Here is a 22,278-nt window from a genome sequence, read left to right as displayed (position 1 = left end):
GTTTGTCGCAATGTGACATCTCTATAGAAAGGAGGGATCTGGGGCTTCTGCCACTCTGCATTTATTCCTCCCGTCTCAATACTACCTTGCTGTACTTGCTCAGGACCAGCCAGCCTAACGGGAGGAGCTTAGAGAATAATCTGAGGAAAAAGAATAATCTTATGAGGAGGAGGCTGGGATCCCAAGACTAGGTCCAAAGCTCTTTTCTCTCAACATGAGAGCCAGGAGGGAAACTGGGGCCTGAGTCTAGACATAGATTGGGAACAAGAGGTGTCTTCCCTCCCTCCATCCTTCCTTCCCTCCTCCACGCACTATTCTACCCTGCCAGGGCCTAAGCATGCTCACAGCTCACTTTGGCTTCCCTTGGCCCATCTACCTTATGGACAGGAGAGAGTTAAAGGCATGGTATGGGCAAGCTATAAATTTCCCATCAGTGTGGGGAGAGGAGGACTGTTGGCAGGGAGGGGGTTGGGCTGGGGGGGGAGGGGGAGCTGGGAAAAAGCCAGGAGGTTGTCTCTAGGTAACAATAAACACTGCAAGCAAGGAGCAGCTGTTACACTTACTCTCTCTGCATCACAATGCTGAAATAACACTAATAAACCAGTGTGCCCAATACACAGAGATATATGCATTTAGGGCCAAGCCCCACTGTACCCCTAGGGCTGCCCTTCGCTCCAGGTCAGGGGCCTTGGTGCCAGTGGACGTACCTGTCTTGGCCTGGCTATACTTATGTGGAGGATGAGGACTGGTGAGTCAGTCTCAGAGCCAGAGTGGCATTCTCAGAGGAAGGGGGTGATTCCAGGTTCAGATCCTGATGGCATTCACTGGTAGGAAGAGGTCAAATGGGGTAACTCTTGGCTGGGAGTTGGGAGGAGGGGAGGAGAATGAGAAAGAGAAAAGTATAGGGAACAGACAACTACTTACCATGTCTTCTCAGATTGGAGGGCATGAGGTAGCCAGGAGTGGAGTCAGCTGAAGGGAGGTGGAAGAAAAGGGGGACTGAGGAGAAGGTTTAAGAGGAGGAACACGTGGTATTGAGGAGTGATCCTTGTATCTCCTGGGGCTGAACTCCCTACGCCTGCCTACACCCCACCTGGTACACCCAGGCTCCCCCTCAGCACCACTTTTATACCAGAGCCAGGTGATATGTCAGTTCAGTTCAGGATTGGGCTTTATTATGGGTGTTCCAGCAGGGGCCCCTGGGCTCCTGATGCTGCCAGGGAGAGCTGGGGGAGTGGAGCTGATCCCATCTCCCTACACGAAGAGCAGCTGGTCTGTCCCTTCCTCCAATCAGAACTGTCTCTGGATCCCCAGGAGCATCCCGCAGAGGGCCCCTCATCCCAGCTGGACAGCAGAGCCGTCATCGGTGAAAGCAATAGAAATAGGCAAATGGAACCTTAGGCTCTGTCCGAGAACTCCCCTCCTATTCTCCTCTGAGGTTAGAAGGAGGATATCTATTATGTGTCTGGATACACTGGTATCCGAGATCCCTGTTTCCTTTTGCTGAAACAGGGAGGCCCTTGGGACTGTGGTCAGAAGCACAGCTGATTCTCCTGGTCCACTTTCTGGCCCTGTTCTGCTGATATGACCTCAAACACAGTAGTCTATCATCCCCTTGATTCAGAAAGTCAGGAGAAGATGCACATTGCCCACCTGACCTGTAAGGGAAGAGAAAATCAGCACCTTTGAAGATCATGGTTTCTGTTTCCAGCAAAAGAGTACTGAGACCAAGTAGTGGTAATCCTTCCAGGTTCTGGTCCTGTAATAGTGTCTTTTTCTTTTCTTTTCTTTTTTTTAATTTCTAAGTCATGCGGTGTCAGCTGGGTACCCAGACCTCTGGGCAGGTAAGTGAGAGTAGGGAGGAGTAATTGTGTCTGCCTGGAAAGCCCCTTTCCTGAAAGGTGCCTAGGAGCACTGAGCTGCCTCAGCACAGAACCCTCTGTGCAGCCCATGGATACACTGGGGCAAGAGTAACTAGCCTCTCCTATCCTTTCCTCACTGGGAAGCCTCTCCCTGGGAATGCTCAGCTTCCCTGCTATCTTCTCTCCCATTTCCCTCTCTTCTTTCTTAGCTGGGGCCTCTCCTTGCCCCACAATCCAGATGAGAGACCTCTATCCACGGCTCAGAGTGGGGGAGAAATGGGGTAAAAGAGAGCTCTAACAGGCCTGGACCCCCTTCCCCTCGGTTGTTTTCATGAGCCACCCCTGTTGCTATGAGCCACCAGAACCTTGAACTCAGGTGAGCTGCCAGCAGCCTTCTCCCTCCCCACAGCCACTCCAGCCAGGAAGATACGCACCTAAAGGGCCCCAGAGCCCACTGTCTTCCTACTCGCAGGGCCACAGCCCCCTCCTGCATCCCTAGGAATCTGCACCACAGACACACTGGGATGAGTTAGAAAGAAGTGCGACAGACCCCACCACGCGCTCTGTGCTGGAGCAGAGGGCCAGCTGCCTGTACAGCAGAGCAGGATCACCAGCCAGGAGAGCCGGCACAACTTGGGCACAGAGCCTTGTTGGCATGTTGGAGGGGGCAGGGGAGGGGATGGGGTAAGAAGGCTGTTTCAGGAGCACACATCTCCTCCTGGCTCCCTCTCTGGGCACTGTTTCTTCTCCTTGGCTTCTCTCCCTGGGTACTGATGGACATCATGGCGCTGCCACCTCTGAAATATCTTTCTTCACTTCTTCCATGGCTCTGGGAGCTAGAGAGGGGATCTGCATGATAACCTTCGAGGTGCTGAGGTGGGAGGTTCAGACATCCAGCTCTCTCACCAACCAATGGGACACACTGAGGGAGAAGGAGGAAAGGAGTCCCATCAGAGTAAAAGCTAAACCCTGGGCCAGCAATGAGCTCCTCAACAATTCCCTCTTCTCTAGAGCGCAGGGGATTCTGGGTACCGCTACCTCTGCCTTCTACTTACTTCAAGTCTATCCCTCCTTCCCTGCAAAAGCTCAGGGTTTCCTCTGGATTCCAGAGTAGGCTCCAGGCTCTGACTCCAGGGCTGTAGATCTCATACCCTTGGCTAAACCTTGGGAGTATGAGGCAGGGCTGGTGGGGATTGAGGGGAGGGAGATCTTGTTCCTTAGAGAAACATCAAGAATCTAGATTGAATGCTTTAAGGGCCTTTTAGCCCCTCCAATATACCTCTAATCTTGGAGTAGGGGTGGACAAGGGGTGAGAAAGAGGGCCTAGAGAAAGCCTGACACCTCCTCTCTTTCTTCACTGCGTGCTCCTCCTCTGCTGCTCTCTGTTTCAGAGGAGAAGCAGCAGCTCTGAAACAGGAGCCATCTAATAACCCCCCTGAACAATACTCAGTATGAACGGCCTGCCTTATGTTATGCAGCCAGCCCCACAGGCGGGACTACAGGCCTCAGTTTCCAAATTTCCCCTCTCTAACTTCTCTCCTCTTTCAGGCTTCGCCCCCATCTCCCCCCACAAGAGAATCTTCCTTTTCAACTCCCTGGCACAGTTTTCCTCCCCCACCCCCACTTCTGCAGGCCCTTGGAAACAGGGGAGGAGCTAGATGGAGTCTATCCAGACTGTCCTGAGGCAATGCAAGGGGGCCCTTCTCATCTTGTTTGGTAGCAGAAAAGGCAGAGAATTAGGTAGCCAAGGAGATGACCCCGAGTGTCTAAGACAGGGCAGGGTGAGTCTGGGGGCACTTAGAGAGGTGCATCTTGCTCTTCCCTAGGGACTCTGGGGATATTAAATGGTGTACTAAGATAGAGGAGAAGACAATTCTGGGAGTAAAGGATAAGTGTTGGGGGTTTGGAGGGTGTGACGAAGTTTCTACCCATACTGCTTTCCGCAACTTAGTCTCATGAAGCACAGAAAAAAGAATGTTGAATTTTTTGAGGAAGGAAGGAGATGCCAGGAAATGCCATCTTTGGCAACTTGGTGGGCAAGCCACTTCTCTCCATCATTCTTTCTTAACTCTAGTGTCTGAATAGTGAAGGAGGTGGGGGTGGGAGATGGGGACAGCTGGAAATGTGCCCCTCTCTCCAGTGTGCACCAACACCGCATAGAGCCAGATGGGGCTTGACTAAGAGCTCTGGGCCATGGCACCGTGTGAATACAGGGGCATTTCTGACTCAGCTTTCAGAGCCTTGAGTTTTAATTCTGTCTCTCTTCTTGGCTTAGACATGGGACAAGACCACTCCTCGCTACATTTTTTGGCATAATTTTCTCTAGCAGCTTATACTGCAGCAGAGAAACTTGTGATAAGATCTCAGAAAAAGCTCAATATTTAGTCACCATTGGGGGATTTATTTCTTGGTTAAGGAACTGGGGAAGTTAGTGTATTTCCTTCCCTGTGGACCTTTTAGAATATGGTAAAATCTCATGGGAGTGGGAGGTTATGGGGGATCTGTCTACTTGGAAACAAGGGAATGGATGAGATGACCTCTGGAACAGGCTGTACAAGGGAAATGTTCCCCCAGTAATGCACCCACCTGACTCCCCTGAGTTGCTTCCAAGACTTAGGAGCCCGAGACGCGAGACTCCAAGCAATAGAGGATAATATTCTGCCTACCCTCTTCCCTTGACTTTCCTCCTCACACCCTACGTACTTACATTTCCCTGTGTTCCCAGGAACTCTCCAAATCCAGGAACAAAAGCAACTCCAGGGCAGGATTCAACTGATTTCCCTTCTCTGGGTCTCTGTTTTCACATCTGTAAAATGAATCGTTTGGCAAGATGAGCTCCAGCTTCTCTTCCTTGCAACAGTAAGGGTCTATGATTCATACCCCAAAGGCACCAGCCCTCATTTGCATGCTGTTTTGCATGTAATCTCAACGGCACTTATTTTATGTCTAAACACACAGAAATATCTCTGAACCCTGCCCTTCTCCTCCCTGTCACCACAGTCTCTGGTTCTACGGTCCCTAGTTCCTGTCCTCCCCTTCAAGGACCTCAAAGCTCTGTCCCCACCTTCCTTTCACAATTTTACAGCACTCAGTGGGACAAGCTCAACCAAACAAAACCTCGGGAACAAGAAAACAGCCTTACCTAATATCCTGGCTGCAATTTTGGGGCCCCAAACTGAGTCAGCTGGTACAGTTCCATCCTTTTTGGAGGTCCTGGCCATTGGGGGGAAATCCTGGTACCTCTCCCCAGTGCCTCCCCTCCTCCTCCACCTTGCTATTCTCCATGCCAGAACGCAAAGTGGCCAGTGATTGATGGGCCTGGGTTCCTGGTAACCGCACCCAGTGGCCCAATCCTCCTCCCTTACCCAATCCCTCCCCTGTCCCTATTCAGAGATCAGATTGTCTCATGTTGGTCCCTGAGGTCCCATTAATTAAAAATACATCCAATTAAATGGCAGGTGAAAACGTGCTATTGGAACTCTCCACCCCCCTGCCCCAGCTTGGTCCTCCCCACCCCCATTTTAAGGCTCAGCTGTGCTTTGAGCTGAGAAAAAAAAGAGAGAGGGAGGAAGAAAGAGGGAGAGAGAAGAGGAAGACATAGAGGTGGGGGTATTCGGCGGGGGAGCTATTTGAACTTCTGCCAGGGTAGCATGTGCCAGCCTGGGAGGGTGGCACTGTGCCCTGGTGTCTAATTTCTGGAGGTGTGAGTAGGTTCAGTCAGCTGGGTACCCACTTCCATTTCCCTTAAAGGGGCAGAGGGAAGTCAAAGGGTGTGTCTAGCTATACTGCCCTCCTTCTGGGCTTGGTGAAGGAAGGAGTAGAAGTATAAATGGTAGAGGGCCCTTAAGAGGGGGTGTGATGTTCAGGGGTTGGGAGAATCTGAGGCTTCCGTTCTTGGCATATCCCTGCTCTTCCCTGAACTGCAAAGAAGATAACGAGAAGCTGTTTGGGACCCAGGTGGCAGGGCATGGCTGTGCTCCCAAGCCAGGCTGTACCTACCCCTGCCCACAGGAAAGCTGAGAAAAAAACGGAGCGATGAAGGAAGGAGCCATAATTTGGGTGGGAGCAGATGGGTCAAATAGGATAAAATATACAAGCGTGTACATTTGTGTGGGCAGCACCTTATAGGTAAGAGGATCTGGAGGGACTTGTCCTATTTGCCCTTTCTCTAGGCAAAAAGAAGCAGCAGTAGTGTGAAGTCACCTCAAACTGGCAGCCTGTGAGTAGGGCATCTCTGCTCCTCCACATTTATGGTGTCCCCAGCATTTTGTCAGGTAAGGCATCAGCCCCACCCTCCACCCCTCTAAAGCCCTCTGGCCCCAAGCATGCAAAGCTAGTAGGCACTGAGAGATGTTGGGAGAGGAGCTAGGAAAAAAAGGGTGGTACTCAGAATCCAGGCAGTAGTGGGGCTATCTGCCGACCGAGGGCCCCCGTCTGGCCTCCTTGGCAGCCTCAGTACCTCTTCACTTCACTTTAACGCTAATTGGAGATTTTAATCTGCACTGCTGCGCTGCTCGGGGTGCTGGGGGGAGCGCCAGCTGTGCAGCAATTCCAGCAGCACCGACTGTTTAATCAAGCTGTCCTCCTGGGGAGGGGCCCTCGATCATGGGGGTAGGAGGGAGGAGGAGAACCTCTGTCACCTCCCTTAGCCTGTTCAGCCTGGAAGGGCTTCATGGAGACTGAGGGTCAAATATGGGATACCTCATCCCCATAAGGGCTCCACGGCCACTTGGATCCCTAGCAGAGACATTACACAGTACGGGGGCGGCATGAGGATCAAGGGTCAGAGCAGCCGCCCTCCCCATCCTGCTTTCTGAAACTACTGTCGTCGCAGCGCCCCAGAGTGGCCTGGGTGTCCTCCAGCCATGCAGGTGGTAAACATCCTCCAGACCATCTTGAGCTCTGCGGGTTTGTGCTGGGGGAGGTGACGGGGGCATAGAAGACTGAACTTTCCTAGTCTCTCAGTCTCTCTGAGAGAGTCCTCTCCCCAAAACTCTTTCCTAAGAGAGCTAGTTCTTTAAGAGCTACTTCTCTTAAAACAATTGTAAGAGATTTTTTTTTTTTCCTCTCTGAAAAACCAGATACCTCCACCCTCTGGGCCAGAAAGAGACTGTCTTAGAGGCTGGGGACAGTGGGGTGGACAGCTGGAGCCTGCTACACCTTGAAGGAGAGAAACACATGTGCAAGGTGTTTTGTGACTGGAGCTAGGGGGCTTCCCAGGTTCAGCTGGGAATATAGTGACATGTCAGTCCACTAGGGAAGAGCATTCAGGGTCTCAGGCCATTTTTAAGGAAGAAGAAGTGAAAGAACAACTAATTATTCTTCTGGCTCCTTGGGCCCCTGGTCTCAGGCTCTCTGGGGGGTGTTTCTGACCCCTATCTTGGAGAAAGATCGCAGAGTCCCCCTCTCCCCTCACCCAAACTCTGTCTGCGGAGGGGCAGGAGTTTTAATTGGTCAGCAGTGCCCTCGTGTGGCAGAAACCAAGACTGCAGCCGCCCAAGTGGACCAGCAGCTTTGAGGGATCAGACATCCAGGTTGACAGAGAGGTAGGCAGGGTACCCCAGGTGCCCAAAGCTTACTTACTGCTCAGCCACTTCCAGAGACATTTCCTACTTTCTAACACCTACTCTGTCCTTCCATCCATCCCATCCTAACTGCTTCACCTCCAACTCAAGGTATGTGCCTACCGGGGGAGGGAGCACCTTACCCAGACCTGGCGCTTATTTAGGCCTGCTGCTTGTGCTGTCTGGATTGCAGGGGTGAGAGGGGCATTGCTGAGAGATGAGACCTAAGGTCAAAAGGGTAAGCTGATGTCAACTCCAGTGGCAGGAGAGGCTCTGGCACCCCTGCCAACTCCCTATAAGTGCCAGACAAGAGCTGCCACCCGAGCTCAAGACAGAGTATTACCTATTGCTGGGTTCTTCCCTGTAGCAATCCGTTCGCTACCCCTTGGAGGGGTCTGGGAATGAATATGGAGAGACTCTTAGAGTCTGAGATCCTTGTCCTCAGGAATGGACACCAGATAAAACCTTTCCCTCAAAAGATTCAAGTATTCCCCAAGGATGCCAGGCCACTGGACAGAATGCACATCTGGACTTCAGGCTTTCAGCTCGAAGAGAAGGGTTGCCTGTCATTAGACCCTTCCCCTCCAGTGTCAAATACCAACCATTTACTGTTTACTGTTCCCTTATTTCCACATGCACTAAATGGGGGAAATGTATTTGTTTTGTTTTGTTTTGTTTTTTTGCGGTACGCGGGCCTCTCACTGTTGTGGCCTCGCCCTTTGCAGAGCACAGGCTCTGGACGCGCAGGCCCAGCGGCCATGGCTCACAGGCCTAGCTGCTCCACGGCATGTGGGATATTCCTGGACCGGGGCACGAACCCGTGTCCCCTGCATCCGTAGGCAGATTCTCAACCACTGCGCCAGGGAAGCCCGGGGAAATCGTTTTAAACTACAGAAAAGGGGGTAGAGAGTTAACATTGGGAAGGGCTTTCTAAAATTTAGGGCTGGAAGTCACCAAGGTGGAGAGCTGAGTCACAGAGGCCTTCCCCTTGTTGGAGATATTTAACAACAGAGAGAAATAGTCCCAGGGAGAAATATGACCCTGTTTAGGGTTGGTGGGTAGGGAGAGGAGCACACCTACCTGGCAGCAAGAAGGGTAGGGGTAGGCATAGTAGGTTGGTGACCTGCCCAGGTCTAGGCATTGAGGATGGAAATAAGCAGGCTGGCAGACCTCTACTTCTCGTGTCTTTGCACAGCGTTTGGACAGGGGGGATCTCCCATCAAACCTGGAAATGATGTGGAGAAGCTGATGAGAGGTAGTAAGAAGGGATATCAATGCCCTACCCTCACGCAAAAGAAAGAAAGAGAAAATAGCTTCTTGGGGAAGAAGAAAGCAGGACTATGTGTACATATGAGGTGGTGGGTGAGCGGGGCAGGTGCTGTAGAGAGGCTGAGAGTAGCCAATATCAGCATCACACTATTGAGGAATATTCATTAGCACAGCTGTGGCCAAGAGAAAAGAACAGGAATGAAATGACCACAATGCCAATTGACAGGGTTACCCACTCCAGCCAGGAGGGAGGAATTGCTAATCAGAAGACAGGACACCATCATAGGGTCAAGTAAAAAGCTAAGGATCTCCCAAGGCAATAGAAATAAAAGCAAAAATAAACAAATGGGACCTAATCAAGCTTATAAGCTTTTGCACAGCAAAGGAAACTATAAACAAAACAAAGAGGCAGTCTATGGACTGGGAGAAAATATTTGTGAATGATGTCACCGATGAGGGCTTAATTTACAAAATATACAAACAGCTCATACAACTCAATAACAAAAAATCAAAGTACCCAGTGAAAAAATGGGCAGAAGACCTAAACAGACATTTCTCCAAAGAAGACATATAGATGGGCAGTAGACACGTGAAAAGATGCTCAACATCACTAAGTATCACCTCACACCAGTTAGAATGGGCATCATTAAAAAGTCTACAAATAACAAATGCTGGAGAGGGTGTGGAGAAAAGGGAACCCTCCCTACGTTGTTGGTGGGAATGTAAATTGGTGCAGCCACTATGGAAAACAGTATGGAGGTTCCTTAAAAAACTAAAAATAGAGATACCATATAATCCAGCAATCCCACTACTGGGCATAATATATCCAGATAAAACTATAATTTGAAAAGATACATGCACCCCTATGTTCATAGCAGCACTTTTTACAATAGCCAAGACATGGAAACAACCTAAATGTCCATCGATAGATGAATGGATAAAGATGTGGCACATATATACAATGGAATATTACTCAGCCATAAAAAAAGAATGAAATAATGCCATTTGCAGCTACATGGATAGACCTGGAGATTATCATATTAAGCAATGTAAGTCAGAAAGAGAAAGACAAATACCATAGGATATCACTTATATATGGAATCTAAAATATGACACAAATGAATTTATCTATGTAACAGAAACAGACTCCCAGACATAGAGAACAGACTTGTGGCTGCCAATGGGGAAGGGGGGTGGGGGGAGGGTTGGATTGGGAGTTTGGGACTAGCAGATGCAAACTATTATATAATATATAGAATGGATTAAATAACGTCCTATTGCAAAGCACAGGGAACTATGTTCAATATCCTATAATAAACCATAATGGAAAAGAATTTAAAAAAAAAAAAAAAAGCTAAGGAAACTCCTCTGGAGATCTTTGGGTATAAGAACTTCCCTGAGACTGTGTGTGTGTGTGTGTGTGTGTGAGTGTGTGTGTGTGTGTGTATTAATCCCTTACAAAAGCAGGCCAGTGGCCTCTGATTGGCTTAAGGTCCCTACCTGGCCTTAAAGTCTGTGAAAGAGACTGAATTTTGCAGGGGTCCGGATGTCAGGTAATTGATGGACATTACCAAATTCCTCAGGGGCCATCACTCCTACTGCTGCTGCCACCTGTAAAAGAAAATTCAGGTTATATTAGAAATGAGATAAGGGATTAGACACCAAAAACGGTCTATGGACTTTCACCCAGGGAGCATGGCCTTGGTAGGTAAAGTGATGGCGATGATCACCACTCTTCTAATTCACAGAGCTGAGAAGGATTCTGGTGAACCTTAAGTATGCTCCCAAAGAGAGTTGTAAGTGTTCTAAGATTCCTAGCTCCAGGGAACTAGCTCCCAGTCTGATAAAGTAAAAAACCATGGTTCCTATACTTAAAAGTTAGAAATTCAACAGAAATAGAAGCTGTGAAACCCAGAATTATAAAGGGCAACGAAGGTTCAAGGCTAATGGAAAGTTAATGCAAGAAAGTGACTCAAAGGAGGGCATCTAGTTTTAGATCAGATAATCAGATTGTATTTGAAGCCTCTCTTGTCCAAAACAGCTTCTTGAAGAAAGGCTCAGAGGCCAGAAAAAGGTCCTATGAGATAGAAAGGAGGTTTGTGGGACAGCAGATTTGATGCAATCTGGGCAGGTAGGTCTATACACTCCCTGTGTAGGGATTAATCTGCATGGGGACCAACTCCACATTCCTCCTGTGCTATCAACCAGGGTGTGATGGAGAAAACGTAAAGATATGTACTGGGATCTATATGTCAAGAGCAGTCAATACTCATTTTGCAGCCTCCCGGCCCCTCTGACCCAGACCTATAATTCTTTCTATCTCTAAACTGCCTTACTCCCTCCAAGATACTGCTTCCACTTTAGGAACTCGTTAGCATTCCCCTCCCTGCACATCAATAGCTCCCAGACTCATGCTCAGAAAATAAGCATTGGAAGGGACTGTAGAAACATCTGGGAGAGGTCCAAAGAGGGGAGGGGAGTCTCAGTACCAGAGTGAGATGACTTTAGAACCTGCTGTGCATGTCAGTCCATTGAGCACACTATTCAGGGCTTAGGTCATTGTGGAGCACACCACCCTCCTTCCGCCCCAACAGAGAAAACCAACCCAAAGCTAAATAACAGGGGGGAGGAGTACAGCCCCACCCCCATTTGCCTGTAATCTCAGAGACTATTTTATTTTACTCAGAGTTCTATAATCCCTTCTCTCATTCAGCAATTCCCCTTAGTTTCCCAGCAAGTGAGGTGTTTTCTTTCTCCTTTCCTTCTGATTTTATTTTTCAATATAGCTGTATTATAATGCAAAGGAGCCTGAGTTGAGCTTTGGGGTAAATTCCTCACAATGCCTCTGAGGATCTTTTCCCTACTATCCAACCCCCAGAGATAGTTGGCAACGAGCTCCTAGAACTATGGTGTAACTCTGAGGCATCAGGATATTTGGCTGTGGCTTGCCACTTGCTTCCCAACGAACCAGAGTTCTTGACTCTAAATAAAAATTACAGTTGTACAATTTTCATGTCATTGAAAGATTAATCTTTGAGGTAAAAATATATAAAGCTTCTCAGTTTTTCTACTAATTTTTTTAAACCTAACTTTCCCCCTCAATCTGTCCTTCCCCCCTCAAAATCTCACAGCCCTACCTTCCTTTCTGGAGGAAGCACAGGGCTGTCAGGAATTGATGCTCTTGGATTCTAATCTTGGCTGGCTGCCACTAACTCACTGTGAGACTGTGGACAAGGCATTTCCCTTCCCTAAGCCTCAGTTTCTTGCTCTGTAAACTGAGAAGTTGAATTAGGTGGTCTCTAGTTCCCTTTCTAGCTCTGGCCATCTATGATTCTATCAGGAAGAAGACACAAGTGTCCTTCCATCAGGAAGTGAGATATTCCTACCCTTCACACCTTTCTCTCAGGGCCACTGCATAAAGAAGCTCCCCTGTAGATGCCTGCCTCTCTCATGCTGGCTTAACTAAAGGGACAAACAAGTGAGTTCCAGTAGGAGGCCAAACTCCTCTGATTATGAAGAAAAGATGTTAAAAAGGTGATCTAATTCTAACCTTGAATCTTGAAAGCAGATAGGAGAAAAGGCAGGTATGTGGCAGGAAAGAGTATGACAAGCATGCCCCCCTAACACACTGAGCACACTCACCCTAGGGAGCCCCGTATAACCAGTGACTGCTTAGCCAACACAACTGTGTGTGGATGGAAGAAGAAAGCGAGGACATGTGTAAACACTTCAGGAGCATAGACGTAAATGTCCGATCAATGCATATACACTCACTCCTGTTCTCTCCTACTTAGGCCTATACATGCCTTGTAAGAAGCTATAGTGGGAGGGGACACCACATCCCAGTCTTCTCCCTCCCCAAAGTCAGAAAGGAAGAGACAGTGAGACAGGAGATACTTGGCTTCCTATAAATTGTTTTGTCCTTCCTCACAGCTGCAATCAGAAGCTAAGGGCTCCCGCAGGCCTTGTTCTGATCTGCTGCAGGCAACAGAGGGTTTTTGAAACCGAGAGGACTTGGCTGCGGCCCCGTTTCAGCTGCCATTGGGGCTGGCTAATGGGCTCATTCGGGAAGACCCCCGCCGGCTGCACTAAAGAGTCCCCTGCCGACCCCTTCCCCAGTCCCAACCCAATTAATAAATGGGGGCTCCCACTTTATGGCTCTGGGAGCAGGAACCAGAGATACAAATGACCCCCAGGGAGGGAGAGAAAAAGGCCTTCCAAGAATCAAGCCAGAGAATTGTGCATCCACAGGCACATGCTGCCACAGGCTAGTCCTATCCCATTTTCAAAGCATTAAAGGGGAAGAAACTGGCAAAAAAACTGTATTTTCTTTCCCAGATCCAGAGTGGGATAGCATTCCTGAAGTCTGCGGGTACACCCCAGGAATAAACTCTCTTTCACTTGGTTCTCCAACCTGAAAAAGGCAGAGTGCAGGTGATCATCTGGGCACATAGCATGTGCTCAACTATTTTCCAGGGGCTGTGCCTCCTCCTAGACTCCGCAATAATGAACATAGACATAGTCCATCAATTGGTTAATAAAGTAAACACTTTCTACTTATTAAAAACAAAGCAGCTACCTCTTTCCAAGTTCTCATCACCATCAACAGCATAAATACGTCCTGGGGTTATCATCTTCAGCCTATCTTCTATTCCTCCCCTCACATCCAAACTATCATCAAGTCTTGCTAATTCTACTGCCCCCTCTCTTTCATCTCCTTCCCCTTGTCCTACTCTAGTCCTGGCTCTTGGGGCCTTACATCTGGTTAAGAACAATAATATCCTAGCAAGCTTTCCTGCTTCCATGACCTAGTATAGCTGCAAAAGGCCTCAACGTCATATTCATCTCATCATGCTCTGCTGTGTTACTGCTTACCAAATCAAATTCAAATTCCTCATTCAGGCCAACAAGATTGCTCCTCCAACTTCGGTTCCTAATATTCCTTTCCCGTACTACCCTGACTACTCCACTCATAGCCCTCTGCACAAAACACATAAGCTTTCCATAAGTTTTCTCCCTCTGATCACCTTCCTCTCTTCTGTTTCATGTCCTCTATCCTCATTACCTTCGAGGAATCTTTTCTGGTTAACTCCAGTTTTTCTGATTACTTCTTTGCTTTGGTTCCTTCTGTACTATGTTACTATTTTATTTTATAACCTGCATTAATGTACTTATTTCCCTACTTCCCACCAGGTATAAGCCTCATCTCTCACTAGACCCAGAAGCTTCCTAAAGTTGGGACCCTCTCATCATCTTCCCCAGAAGTTGCCCTGTACTCAGGACATGATCCAGCTAATGATATTACTGCTCCCCATAGAAGCAGCCCTCATGGTATAATTCGGGATATCATATCAAACAACTACAAGAAATACAATCTTATTCTCAATGTCAGTTTTCAGGCTGCCACCTACCCTCACCAACATTGAACATGACTTCAAAGTGTGTTGCAAAACAAAACAAAAACCTAAAAAATATATATATATACAGTAACCATAGGATTTTGTTTATCTTCTTAATTCATAGTATATATACTGTTTTTTTAAGACCCCTTAGGATGAGAAGCCCCATTTTGTTCCCTATTTCTAAGATTAATCCTATGTTCTCAGGTCATGACCTGATTTTCTAGAATGAAATCAATCCCAGAGGCAATAGTAATCTTGTTTCCTACCAGCCTTGTCTCTAGCCTGCCTCTGACCCATCACATTTTTGGAAGGTACCTAGGAATAGAGAAGTTATTCATGAGTCTCTCTCAACTACTTAGCAAGTACTTCCTTAGATTAACCTCACTCTCAAATGTTGACTCCACTTCCTCTAGTTTAGCCCTGTGTGCTTAGACAGGCAAAAATTATCTGCCACACCCCTTTATCTCCTACATATTGCTCAGGACAATAAGGATTTGCCTTTTATTCTTTCCATCCCTTGGCCTCAAGGTGCTTAATAATCCAGATAATAAAAGCAAAGGTACTATGGTATCTGACACAGTAGGTTCCAGACAACGTTAGTTCCCCATTCTTTCCCTTCTTCCTCCCAACACTTTCTCAACCGTTTTGGGTCTGTTTTTTCACTGGCTAACGACGGCACTGAACTAGACAAACTAATGTCCTTTTGTAGCTCTAACATTCTGTGACTCTAATTCACATCTTCTGGTTTGTTTGCTCTTCTATGCATCATCCTCACTTGGGTCTAAAATGAAGGGGAGAGGAATAATTAGCTTGCAGGTTGACCTAAAACATACAGAACCACTTGCAGGAGAGTTTTAGAACTCCGAAAATACAAATAATTTTTAGCTTGATGCATCCATATCATTTCCTTCTTATTCCTGAAATACTGTCTTGAACTACATAGATAGCAGTGCTAAGAAAAATGTCCTTGATATAAATTATTTGCTTAATATAATCTAGCTTCCCTTGTGAAACTGTCTGCAGAGCATCCCCCAGCTTAAGGGTTCCAGGCTCATCCTCCAACCATAAAGGTAACACTACTGTAATCAAGGGGACACTTTACTCTTTAATGGGGCTTCCTTGAAATGAATTGTGAACCTTTAAGGCACTTATCCCCTTTCAGTACCCCAACAACAATTTTTCCTTCCATCCTCATATCTGTATCTCTTCTTTATAAGCAATGATACACTGTTTCTTTCTGCAGCCCCACCCCCAGACTCCTCTGGTTCTCCCTTCTTTCCCTTATTTCCATCTCCTTCTCATATTGCTTCATTTTATATGAGGTCTTTGGTCCCCTAACAGAAATTGCAAATACTGATACAAGGCCAAACCTAGAAGTTCCTGAATTTATAAAAGGGATCAGACTCCTAGGCTTTCTCTAGGTCTCTGAATTCAGCCTCCTTTCTCCAGGGCCAAAAGCATTCAAAACTGCGTTAGCCTTGGTAGGGAGGGCTATCTGTCTACAAGCTGATCCTCACCAAGGGTGTCCCTCATCAAACACAAGAGGAAGAAAGATCCTCTCCTTGAGACAACCCATCAGGCAGGCGCCTTCAACTAAAGACAAGACGCTCTCAAAGACCCAGGCTCTGCTCTTCACTTAGCTTTGCTACATTATAGCCTTTTTAAGGTTTCTCCATGTTGACGGCGTCAGGGATGGTTTGGCTCGGATACAATGTCCTTCATTCTTTTAGAGCTATCAATATTATCTTCAGGTTACAACTATGCCAGAGCAAAGCATCCCCAAATCCATCTATTTCCAGGTCCTAGGGAACATATGGCTGAATGAATTTACTTTATGGCTATACCCTCTCATTCCAGAGAAGTATGATGTGGCTGAAGGCTGCATATTGAGAAGGCTTGGCTAACAACTACCCACCTAGGGAGTATTAAAGACTAACAGCATATCAGCCTCTTTCTCTCAGCCTTGGACTAGCAATTCTTGAGACAGAGATATGAGAGCAACCCAGTGGTCCAGTGTTTTGGCAACCTAGTGATTAAATCACCAGGACATCAAAGCAACCCTCATCTGCTTTCTCAAGGATAGCAGGGCCCTCTTTTCATAAAGCTTTACTTCCTATAGACACCATCTGCAACCGAGCTTCGAAGTGTTATCAGCAAAAGCAACAGTCTCAGGATATGAGGGAAGAGAATGAAGAAGCAAAGGTTAACCAGTTAAAGAATCTCTTGTACCCCACACAACGTATATTAAAAGCTCCTTTCATAGCTTTTAGCAATAAGAAAGTTATCTTACTTTCTCCTTCACCTCTCACCCCATTAAGTTGAGGATTTGGAATAGACATTTGTCTCCTGAATTGCTTCTCACTACCCTTCAAAACTACTAAGCAGCAATAACTCTAAATACCCTGCAGGGTTAATCAATCAATATTTCTGGCAGGACTAAAGCATGTGAGTTGGGTAGTGAGTTGGGAGAAGAGAGAAAAATAGGAAATGAAAGGAAGTGGGTGGACAGGAGATGGAGAGATAGCTGCACATGGTGAGGAGTGGTAGAGTACCACCAGTAATTCATTTAGGTGTCATACCTCCCCCAACTGGCTTGGAGTATACTCTCACTTGAGAGTATTCCTAAGGCTATATAGGAACACTAGAAATGCCACATCTGGACAGTAAAATTAACCAAAGTGTCCAGGAATGCTCACCTTTCCTCTCAGGACAACCAGAAGACTCAGCAGTTCCATTTTTCCCTTGGAATGTTTGAATATTTACTCACTTGAGGAACTCCCCACTTCCATTCCACCTAGCCGTTCAGGATGACTAAGTTGTGAACAGAGAAGTAACTCAATACCAAAAAAAAAAAAAAAAAAAAAAAAAAGGCAAGCTATTGGGCAGTCTTTAGTAACAATGTAAATCCCAGTTCAGCACAAAGAATATTAACTGTTAACTTCCTTGAGGCATTAACCTTACCACACAGTTAAGGATGCCTGTCTAGGAAAAGATAGTGCCCAAGAAATTTAGGTACTGAACAGTATGGCTTCTACTTAGAAATAGCCTTGAGTGTGATAGAGAAAAAAGTCCAGGTTAGTTAGGTCCTCAACTTTCAGGCCCAGAATTGAAGACAGCCATTGCTATGAAGTGGAAACAATATTCTCTACTAGGTTGAAGTTCACACTCCTAGTCATGAACTTGCAGTACATTAAGATCAAAAACGAATTCCTTTTCTCTGGAGGGTAACAAGGAACACAGGACTCCAGGAAGTGGAACAATCTTGAGCCCTCCATTCTCCTTCTGGGTAAAGACATGACAGCCCACAGGCAAGGAAACATCTTACTTAAACTGTGGGGATTCAAAAACAAGCTGGCAACCCTCATCATCACGTTTTTGAATCAGATTTCTTCCCAATTTCCTTGTGCTGGTGTACCCCTTAACCTTGTATGATTGCTTACCCCACTCACAACTTCCTGATACCTGTTCTCCCCTCTTCCTGTCTCCTGATGCTTTCTTTTTTCCTGTCCTCTGCCTACTTATGTCATAACTAGCAGGACTGTAGCACATATTACAAGGGAACGTTTAGTCCCCAGTGTCCTAAACCATGAAAGGGAAGGGAAAGCAATTTTCTCATGTGGAGACAGGAGAAGATTTTGGAAATAATAGGAATTTTACCCTTATAAATAACTTCTATTTACTTCCTGGATTGGCAATGTATCAGGAAATCTCAACAGAACTAGCAACACTAATCCATCCCCATGCTGGCCCTACTCAAGGCAACACAGGAACTGGCATGAGGGTGAGAGTTTCTGATTTAAGAGACTATTTTTTTTTGGTCTAAACAGCTTCTTACCAACTTCTCTTGATGACAGTTGAGCTCAAACCCACTTACCTCTCCTTTCAGGAGGAGTCAGGGTACATGAAGCTCAACTCTTTTGATGGCCTAGCACCATCATTACTTTTGTACAACTGTTTTTTACTTTAGAAAATCACATCTTATGATTTCCCCCAATTCTTTATTCTCTAGTTCCTAGTCTAGTGTTTTGAAGCACCTCTTCAAATCCTGAGAACTTTTTTTTTTGTGATAATTTATGAGTCTACAGAGATTCTGAGACAAAGAACCCCTAGGATAAAGTGGAGGAGAAATGCCCTTTATACATATAATTAGATCTGCTCAAAGGGTACAGATTAAGAAGTAAATGCAATGGAGCAAAAGTGGTATAGTAACAGGAAATATTTAATTTTCCAATCTCCACTTTCCATTTTTATAAACTGAAAGAAAAAATTTAATATATTACAAAATATCTATACATAGACAAGGTAAACCCGATGGGGGGCAAAAACAAGAGAGAGAAAGGAATACAGTGTCAGGAACCTAAATCAGGGAGAGAGGTGGCAACTGACACTTTTCTGATGCAGCATTCTCTCTCAAAACCTGCTGGTAACCATTTTAGTACTGTAACTATATATGCATATTACACACACACACACACACACACACACACACACACACACACACACACACACACACACACACACACACACACACACACACACACACACACACACACACACACACACGGCTGGGTGATGTCTATGGAATAAGCTAACAGAAATCCTACTTACAAATTTGTGCCAACTGCCCTGCTTTTAAACATATAGATCTGATGTTTTCAAATCCTTATTGTTCCCATGGACAGTTGAAGGAAAAAACTAAAGAAACTGGGTCAGGCAAATTTGTTTTCAAAACACAAAAATGATCATGGTCAAACCAGTTTTGCCTCTCATTCGTGAACAGAATCAGACTTCTCATCTGTTCAAAATAATGTATTTAATGGACAATATCTCCCATGGTTCAGTAACTAAAACCAAAACCACTTTTGAATATAATTGGGTTTGTAATTTTCTAATAGCCAAGCAGAAATTCTGCCAAACCTGTACTTCCATCACGTTTATAGATAACATAGCTGAAAAATTAGCAAATACCTCTTCTTCCTCCAGACAGATTACAGGTTGTTTCTTTGTCCCTCCGCCTTTAGAAATAGTCCAAAATATTTTTTTTCTTTTTAAAGGTTAGACTCCCAAAATGGGGGTGGGGGTTGAGATGGGATCATACATACACAAACACACACACACACATACTCACCCCCATCCCTAGTAGTAGGGATGGGGGAATGGAGACTTAAGTATATTATTTAGAGTATTTGGCATAATTAAAAATAAGGGGTGGAGAGGGAAAAACACTATTGATGACTGCTGATAACCAAAATACAATTAAAATATATAGAGAATTTTATTCATATTTGATGGGAAACCGATTTTTCTCACTGGATACTTTTGAAAGTATCCAAGGCTTAAGTTCTTTAATCAAAAATGGGAGAGCAGGGCTCAATGACTCTAATTCAAATATTCTAAAATATAAAGGCCCATGTCTGAGGACTAAGAAGTCAACAGACAAAAGGTTCAGATGAACTTTAATGCAATTTACCAATAGCATGTCAGTGAGCCTAGCAAATCTAATCGGACACACTGGTATAAAAAGCCATCAATGCCAAAATGGCTAGAAGGTTCTCTTTTTAATCAGTGTTTGGCCCTGAGGGCAAGGCCAGACCAAAACCCAGAGAATAATAAAGAAATGCACACACCGAATATCTGCCTATTTCAGTAACAGGGGAAAATAGTCTTCATGTAAGTATCAGAAGAGGGTTCTTCTTTCATTTCTTTAAAGTTTTTTTTTTGTTGTTGTTTTTGTTTTATTTTTTAATTAACGCACCTCTCTCTTACAAGTAGTGTTTATTTTTTAATATAAGAACTTGGCATTGAAACATGAAACTTTGAGTTGAGGTCTGTAAACTATTCTCCAAGATGCTGAAACGTATTTGCCTTTTCTTTGTAAAACGGGACTAACCTACGTTTCACAAAGGTCTAGGTCTGTGCAGATAATTTATTTAAATGTTTATGTTTTTAAAACACATTATATGCTGGTACTCACACAAAACTGGAAGCCAGAATGAGAAACCTCCCAGGTTATCCCACCCTGAAAGCCTTTCCCTCTTCCATTTTGTTTATAATAAGGCAAAATTCTTGCCATGAAGTCATAATTTAACCCCTTTTACCAAAACCAAAATCAAACCTCTCTGGAGGAAAATCCCTAAAAGAATTGGCAGGATATACATGCTGAGATGTGTATATGTCAATACTGTTCTTTCTTATGGTCTGCTCTTTTAAAATTATTTTTTAAAAAAAGGTCTCAGGTAGTGATACATCTTCAGAAAAATATCCACCCTAAACTAAGTTACATTTCCATGTATTTTCAGGATGTATTTTTTTCTCTTTGACAATATTACAATGCTCTGTTTCAAAGGTTTTTCTTGACATAAAAATATATGCGTAAACAATATGTATGCTAACTGATCTTAGTAGCCCTCCATGTATGGAGGCATCATCTCCTATCCTAGCTCAGCAGCAATGTCCTAGGCTGGTTGCATCTACAAATCAACTTCACCATCAGAACGTGGTTTTAAAAAAACCAAAAAACATTTTAGAATTGAAGATTTACAGAGAACAATATAGGAGTTTGAATTTCCTTTCCTTTATTTCAAAAAAAGTAAAGAATTATCCCAGGTTTTTGGGCATCTCAACAATTATTTTTTTCCAAACAAATGCCTCAAAAAAGAGAGGACAGAGAGAGAGAGTGAAAGAAAAACTATAAAGATGGGGTAAAAAAGGTAAGAGATGGGGTAAAGTCTACCTACTTGCCCAAGAATGCCACTTTCTACAACCTGCTTCATGTGCAGGGAGAGATAGGGCATGTCTTTTCTCAAAGTGGAGCAAACTTTAAGGACAAGCAATTTATTTGGAAAAAAGGTATGTTCAAGATGCTCAATGGGGTAAAAAAAGAGTTCACTTGAAAGCAAAAATGTGAGATGGTGGAGAGGAAGGAAACATTTATTTAAATCAGCCAGTCACTCTGTTTCCCTTATAGCAAAAGCCTAAGAGCAGCTCAAATTTTGTGAACACTATTCTCTTAAAAAAACAAAAACAAAAAACCCACAAAACTTTAAAAACCTAAAGAGAGCCTCTCCTGAACCATCTCAGAATTGAAACTGTTTCCTTTTTCTTCTGCTCAAGAAGTACAGGCAATGAACTAATTAAACATTTACTTTTCAATTTAATGACCCTCTCCGTATTCTCTACTTATATTTACTAGGTAGAGCTGAAGTAAATGTTCTGGCTATAGCCCATCCAGGGGGAACTGGTGCCGACATCACTATTTTATAAGTCGCTTGCTAGTGGCAAGTGAGCAAGAAATACAACAGACAGCTTTGCAGTAGCCAAATGCAGATGATTACCTCACTCTGGCAAATGATTTCATTAAAGGTTCAGAGGACTGGGTGGAAGGATGGATAGGGAAGGAATCGTTCAGGACTCTGAAGTCTCTGGGTTAGTAAGGAACTCCTCTCCCTCTTCCCCCTCTTGGAGGGACTCTTGTAGGCCCCCGATAGAGTTTTCCATAAGCAGAAGACTGAGCTGGGGCCCCCCAGTTAAGGCCTGCTCCTGAGCTGCTGGCCCCAGTGGTTCCTGGCCCCAGCTCCCCATAGTTTTGCAATTTGGTCTCTGCATGTACCACAGAGTTGCTGCTTCCCTCAGCCTTCAGGAATGGTTGCCCGACCACTGAGTGTAATGCTAAGGGGACCCTGGCAAAACGGAGGTCCTGGTCCCCTGGGAACTGCACTGACCCTGTGCCCTGGTAACTGCTAGACTCCCCAAGGTGGCTCACAGAGCCCGAGAAGGTCCTGTTCTTCACCAGGGTCTGGGCCAAGGATTCTGTCAAGGCTGGACCAGAGTGGCGTTCATCAGTGTCAGTGGCACTGAACCCTGTTTCAGGCCCATCATTGTTTCCGTAAGTCCTGTTGGGATGGGGTCGGGTGGAGTAATCCATTGGTCTCAAGGCCTGGTGCTCATGTGGCAGGTGGCCAGGAGGCTCTGCTTCAGGCTGGGATAAAAGTTGCAGCAAGGCGGCTGTCACGGCTGGGTTCAACTCCTGGGGGGCGCTGGAAAGATCGCCTTCAACCAGAGGGGGTGGAGGTGGCGGCGGTGGAGGTCCGGGGGGCTCAGGGGGCCTCTTCTCTGGTGGAAGAATGTGAGGAGGACATGCTGTGGAAGGGTTACTTCTTTTAAACACCATCTTAAAAATCA

General features: G+C 45.6%; 1 protein-coding gene across 5 annotated transcripts in view; it reads right to left on the bottom strand.

Annotated features, from left to right (window-relative positions):
• Positions 1 to 22,278, bottom strand: part of CDK12 (cyclin dependent kinase 12) — a 61,470-nt gene continuing 39,192 nt past the window's right edge. For 2 of the 5 annotated variants that reach the window (XM_079903791.1, XM_079903792.1), the window contains exon 14: positions 18,528 to 22,236. In XM_079903791.1, coding sequence (XP_079759917.1) covers positions 21,524 to 22,236 — 713 coding nt within the window. In that variant the 3' untranslated portion in view covers positions 18,528 to 21,523. Of the gene's footprint in view, positions 2,785 to 4,569; positions 4,669 to 8,506; positions 8,652 to 9,850; positions 10,307 to 18,527; positions 22,237 to 22,278 lie in introns of those variants that run through there. The other 3 variants (XR_013824971.1, XM_079903795.1, XM_079903793.1) reach the window with 3 other exon arrangements.

Source organism: Stenella coeruleoalba, assembly GCF_951394435.1.
Source record: "Stenella coeruleoalba genome assembly, chromosome: 19".
In the NCBI taxonomy this organism is placed as follows: Eukaryota; Metazoa; Chordata; class Mammalia; order Artiodactyla; family Delphinidae; genus Stenella; species Stenella coeruleoalba.
Note: the sequence above shows the minus strand (reverse complement) of the source record. Positions and strands in the feature narration are given on the sequence as shown.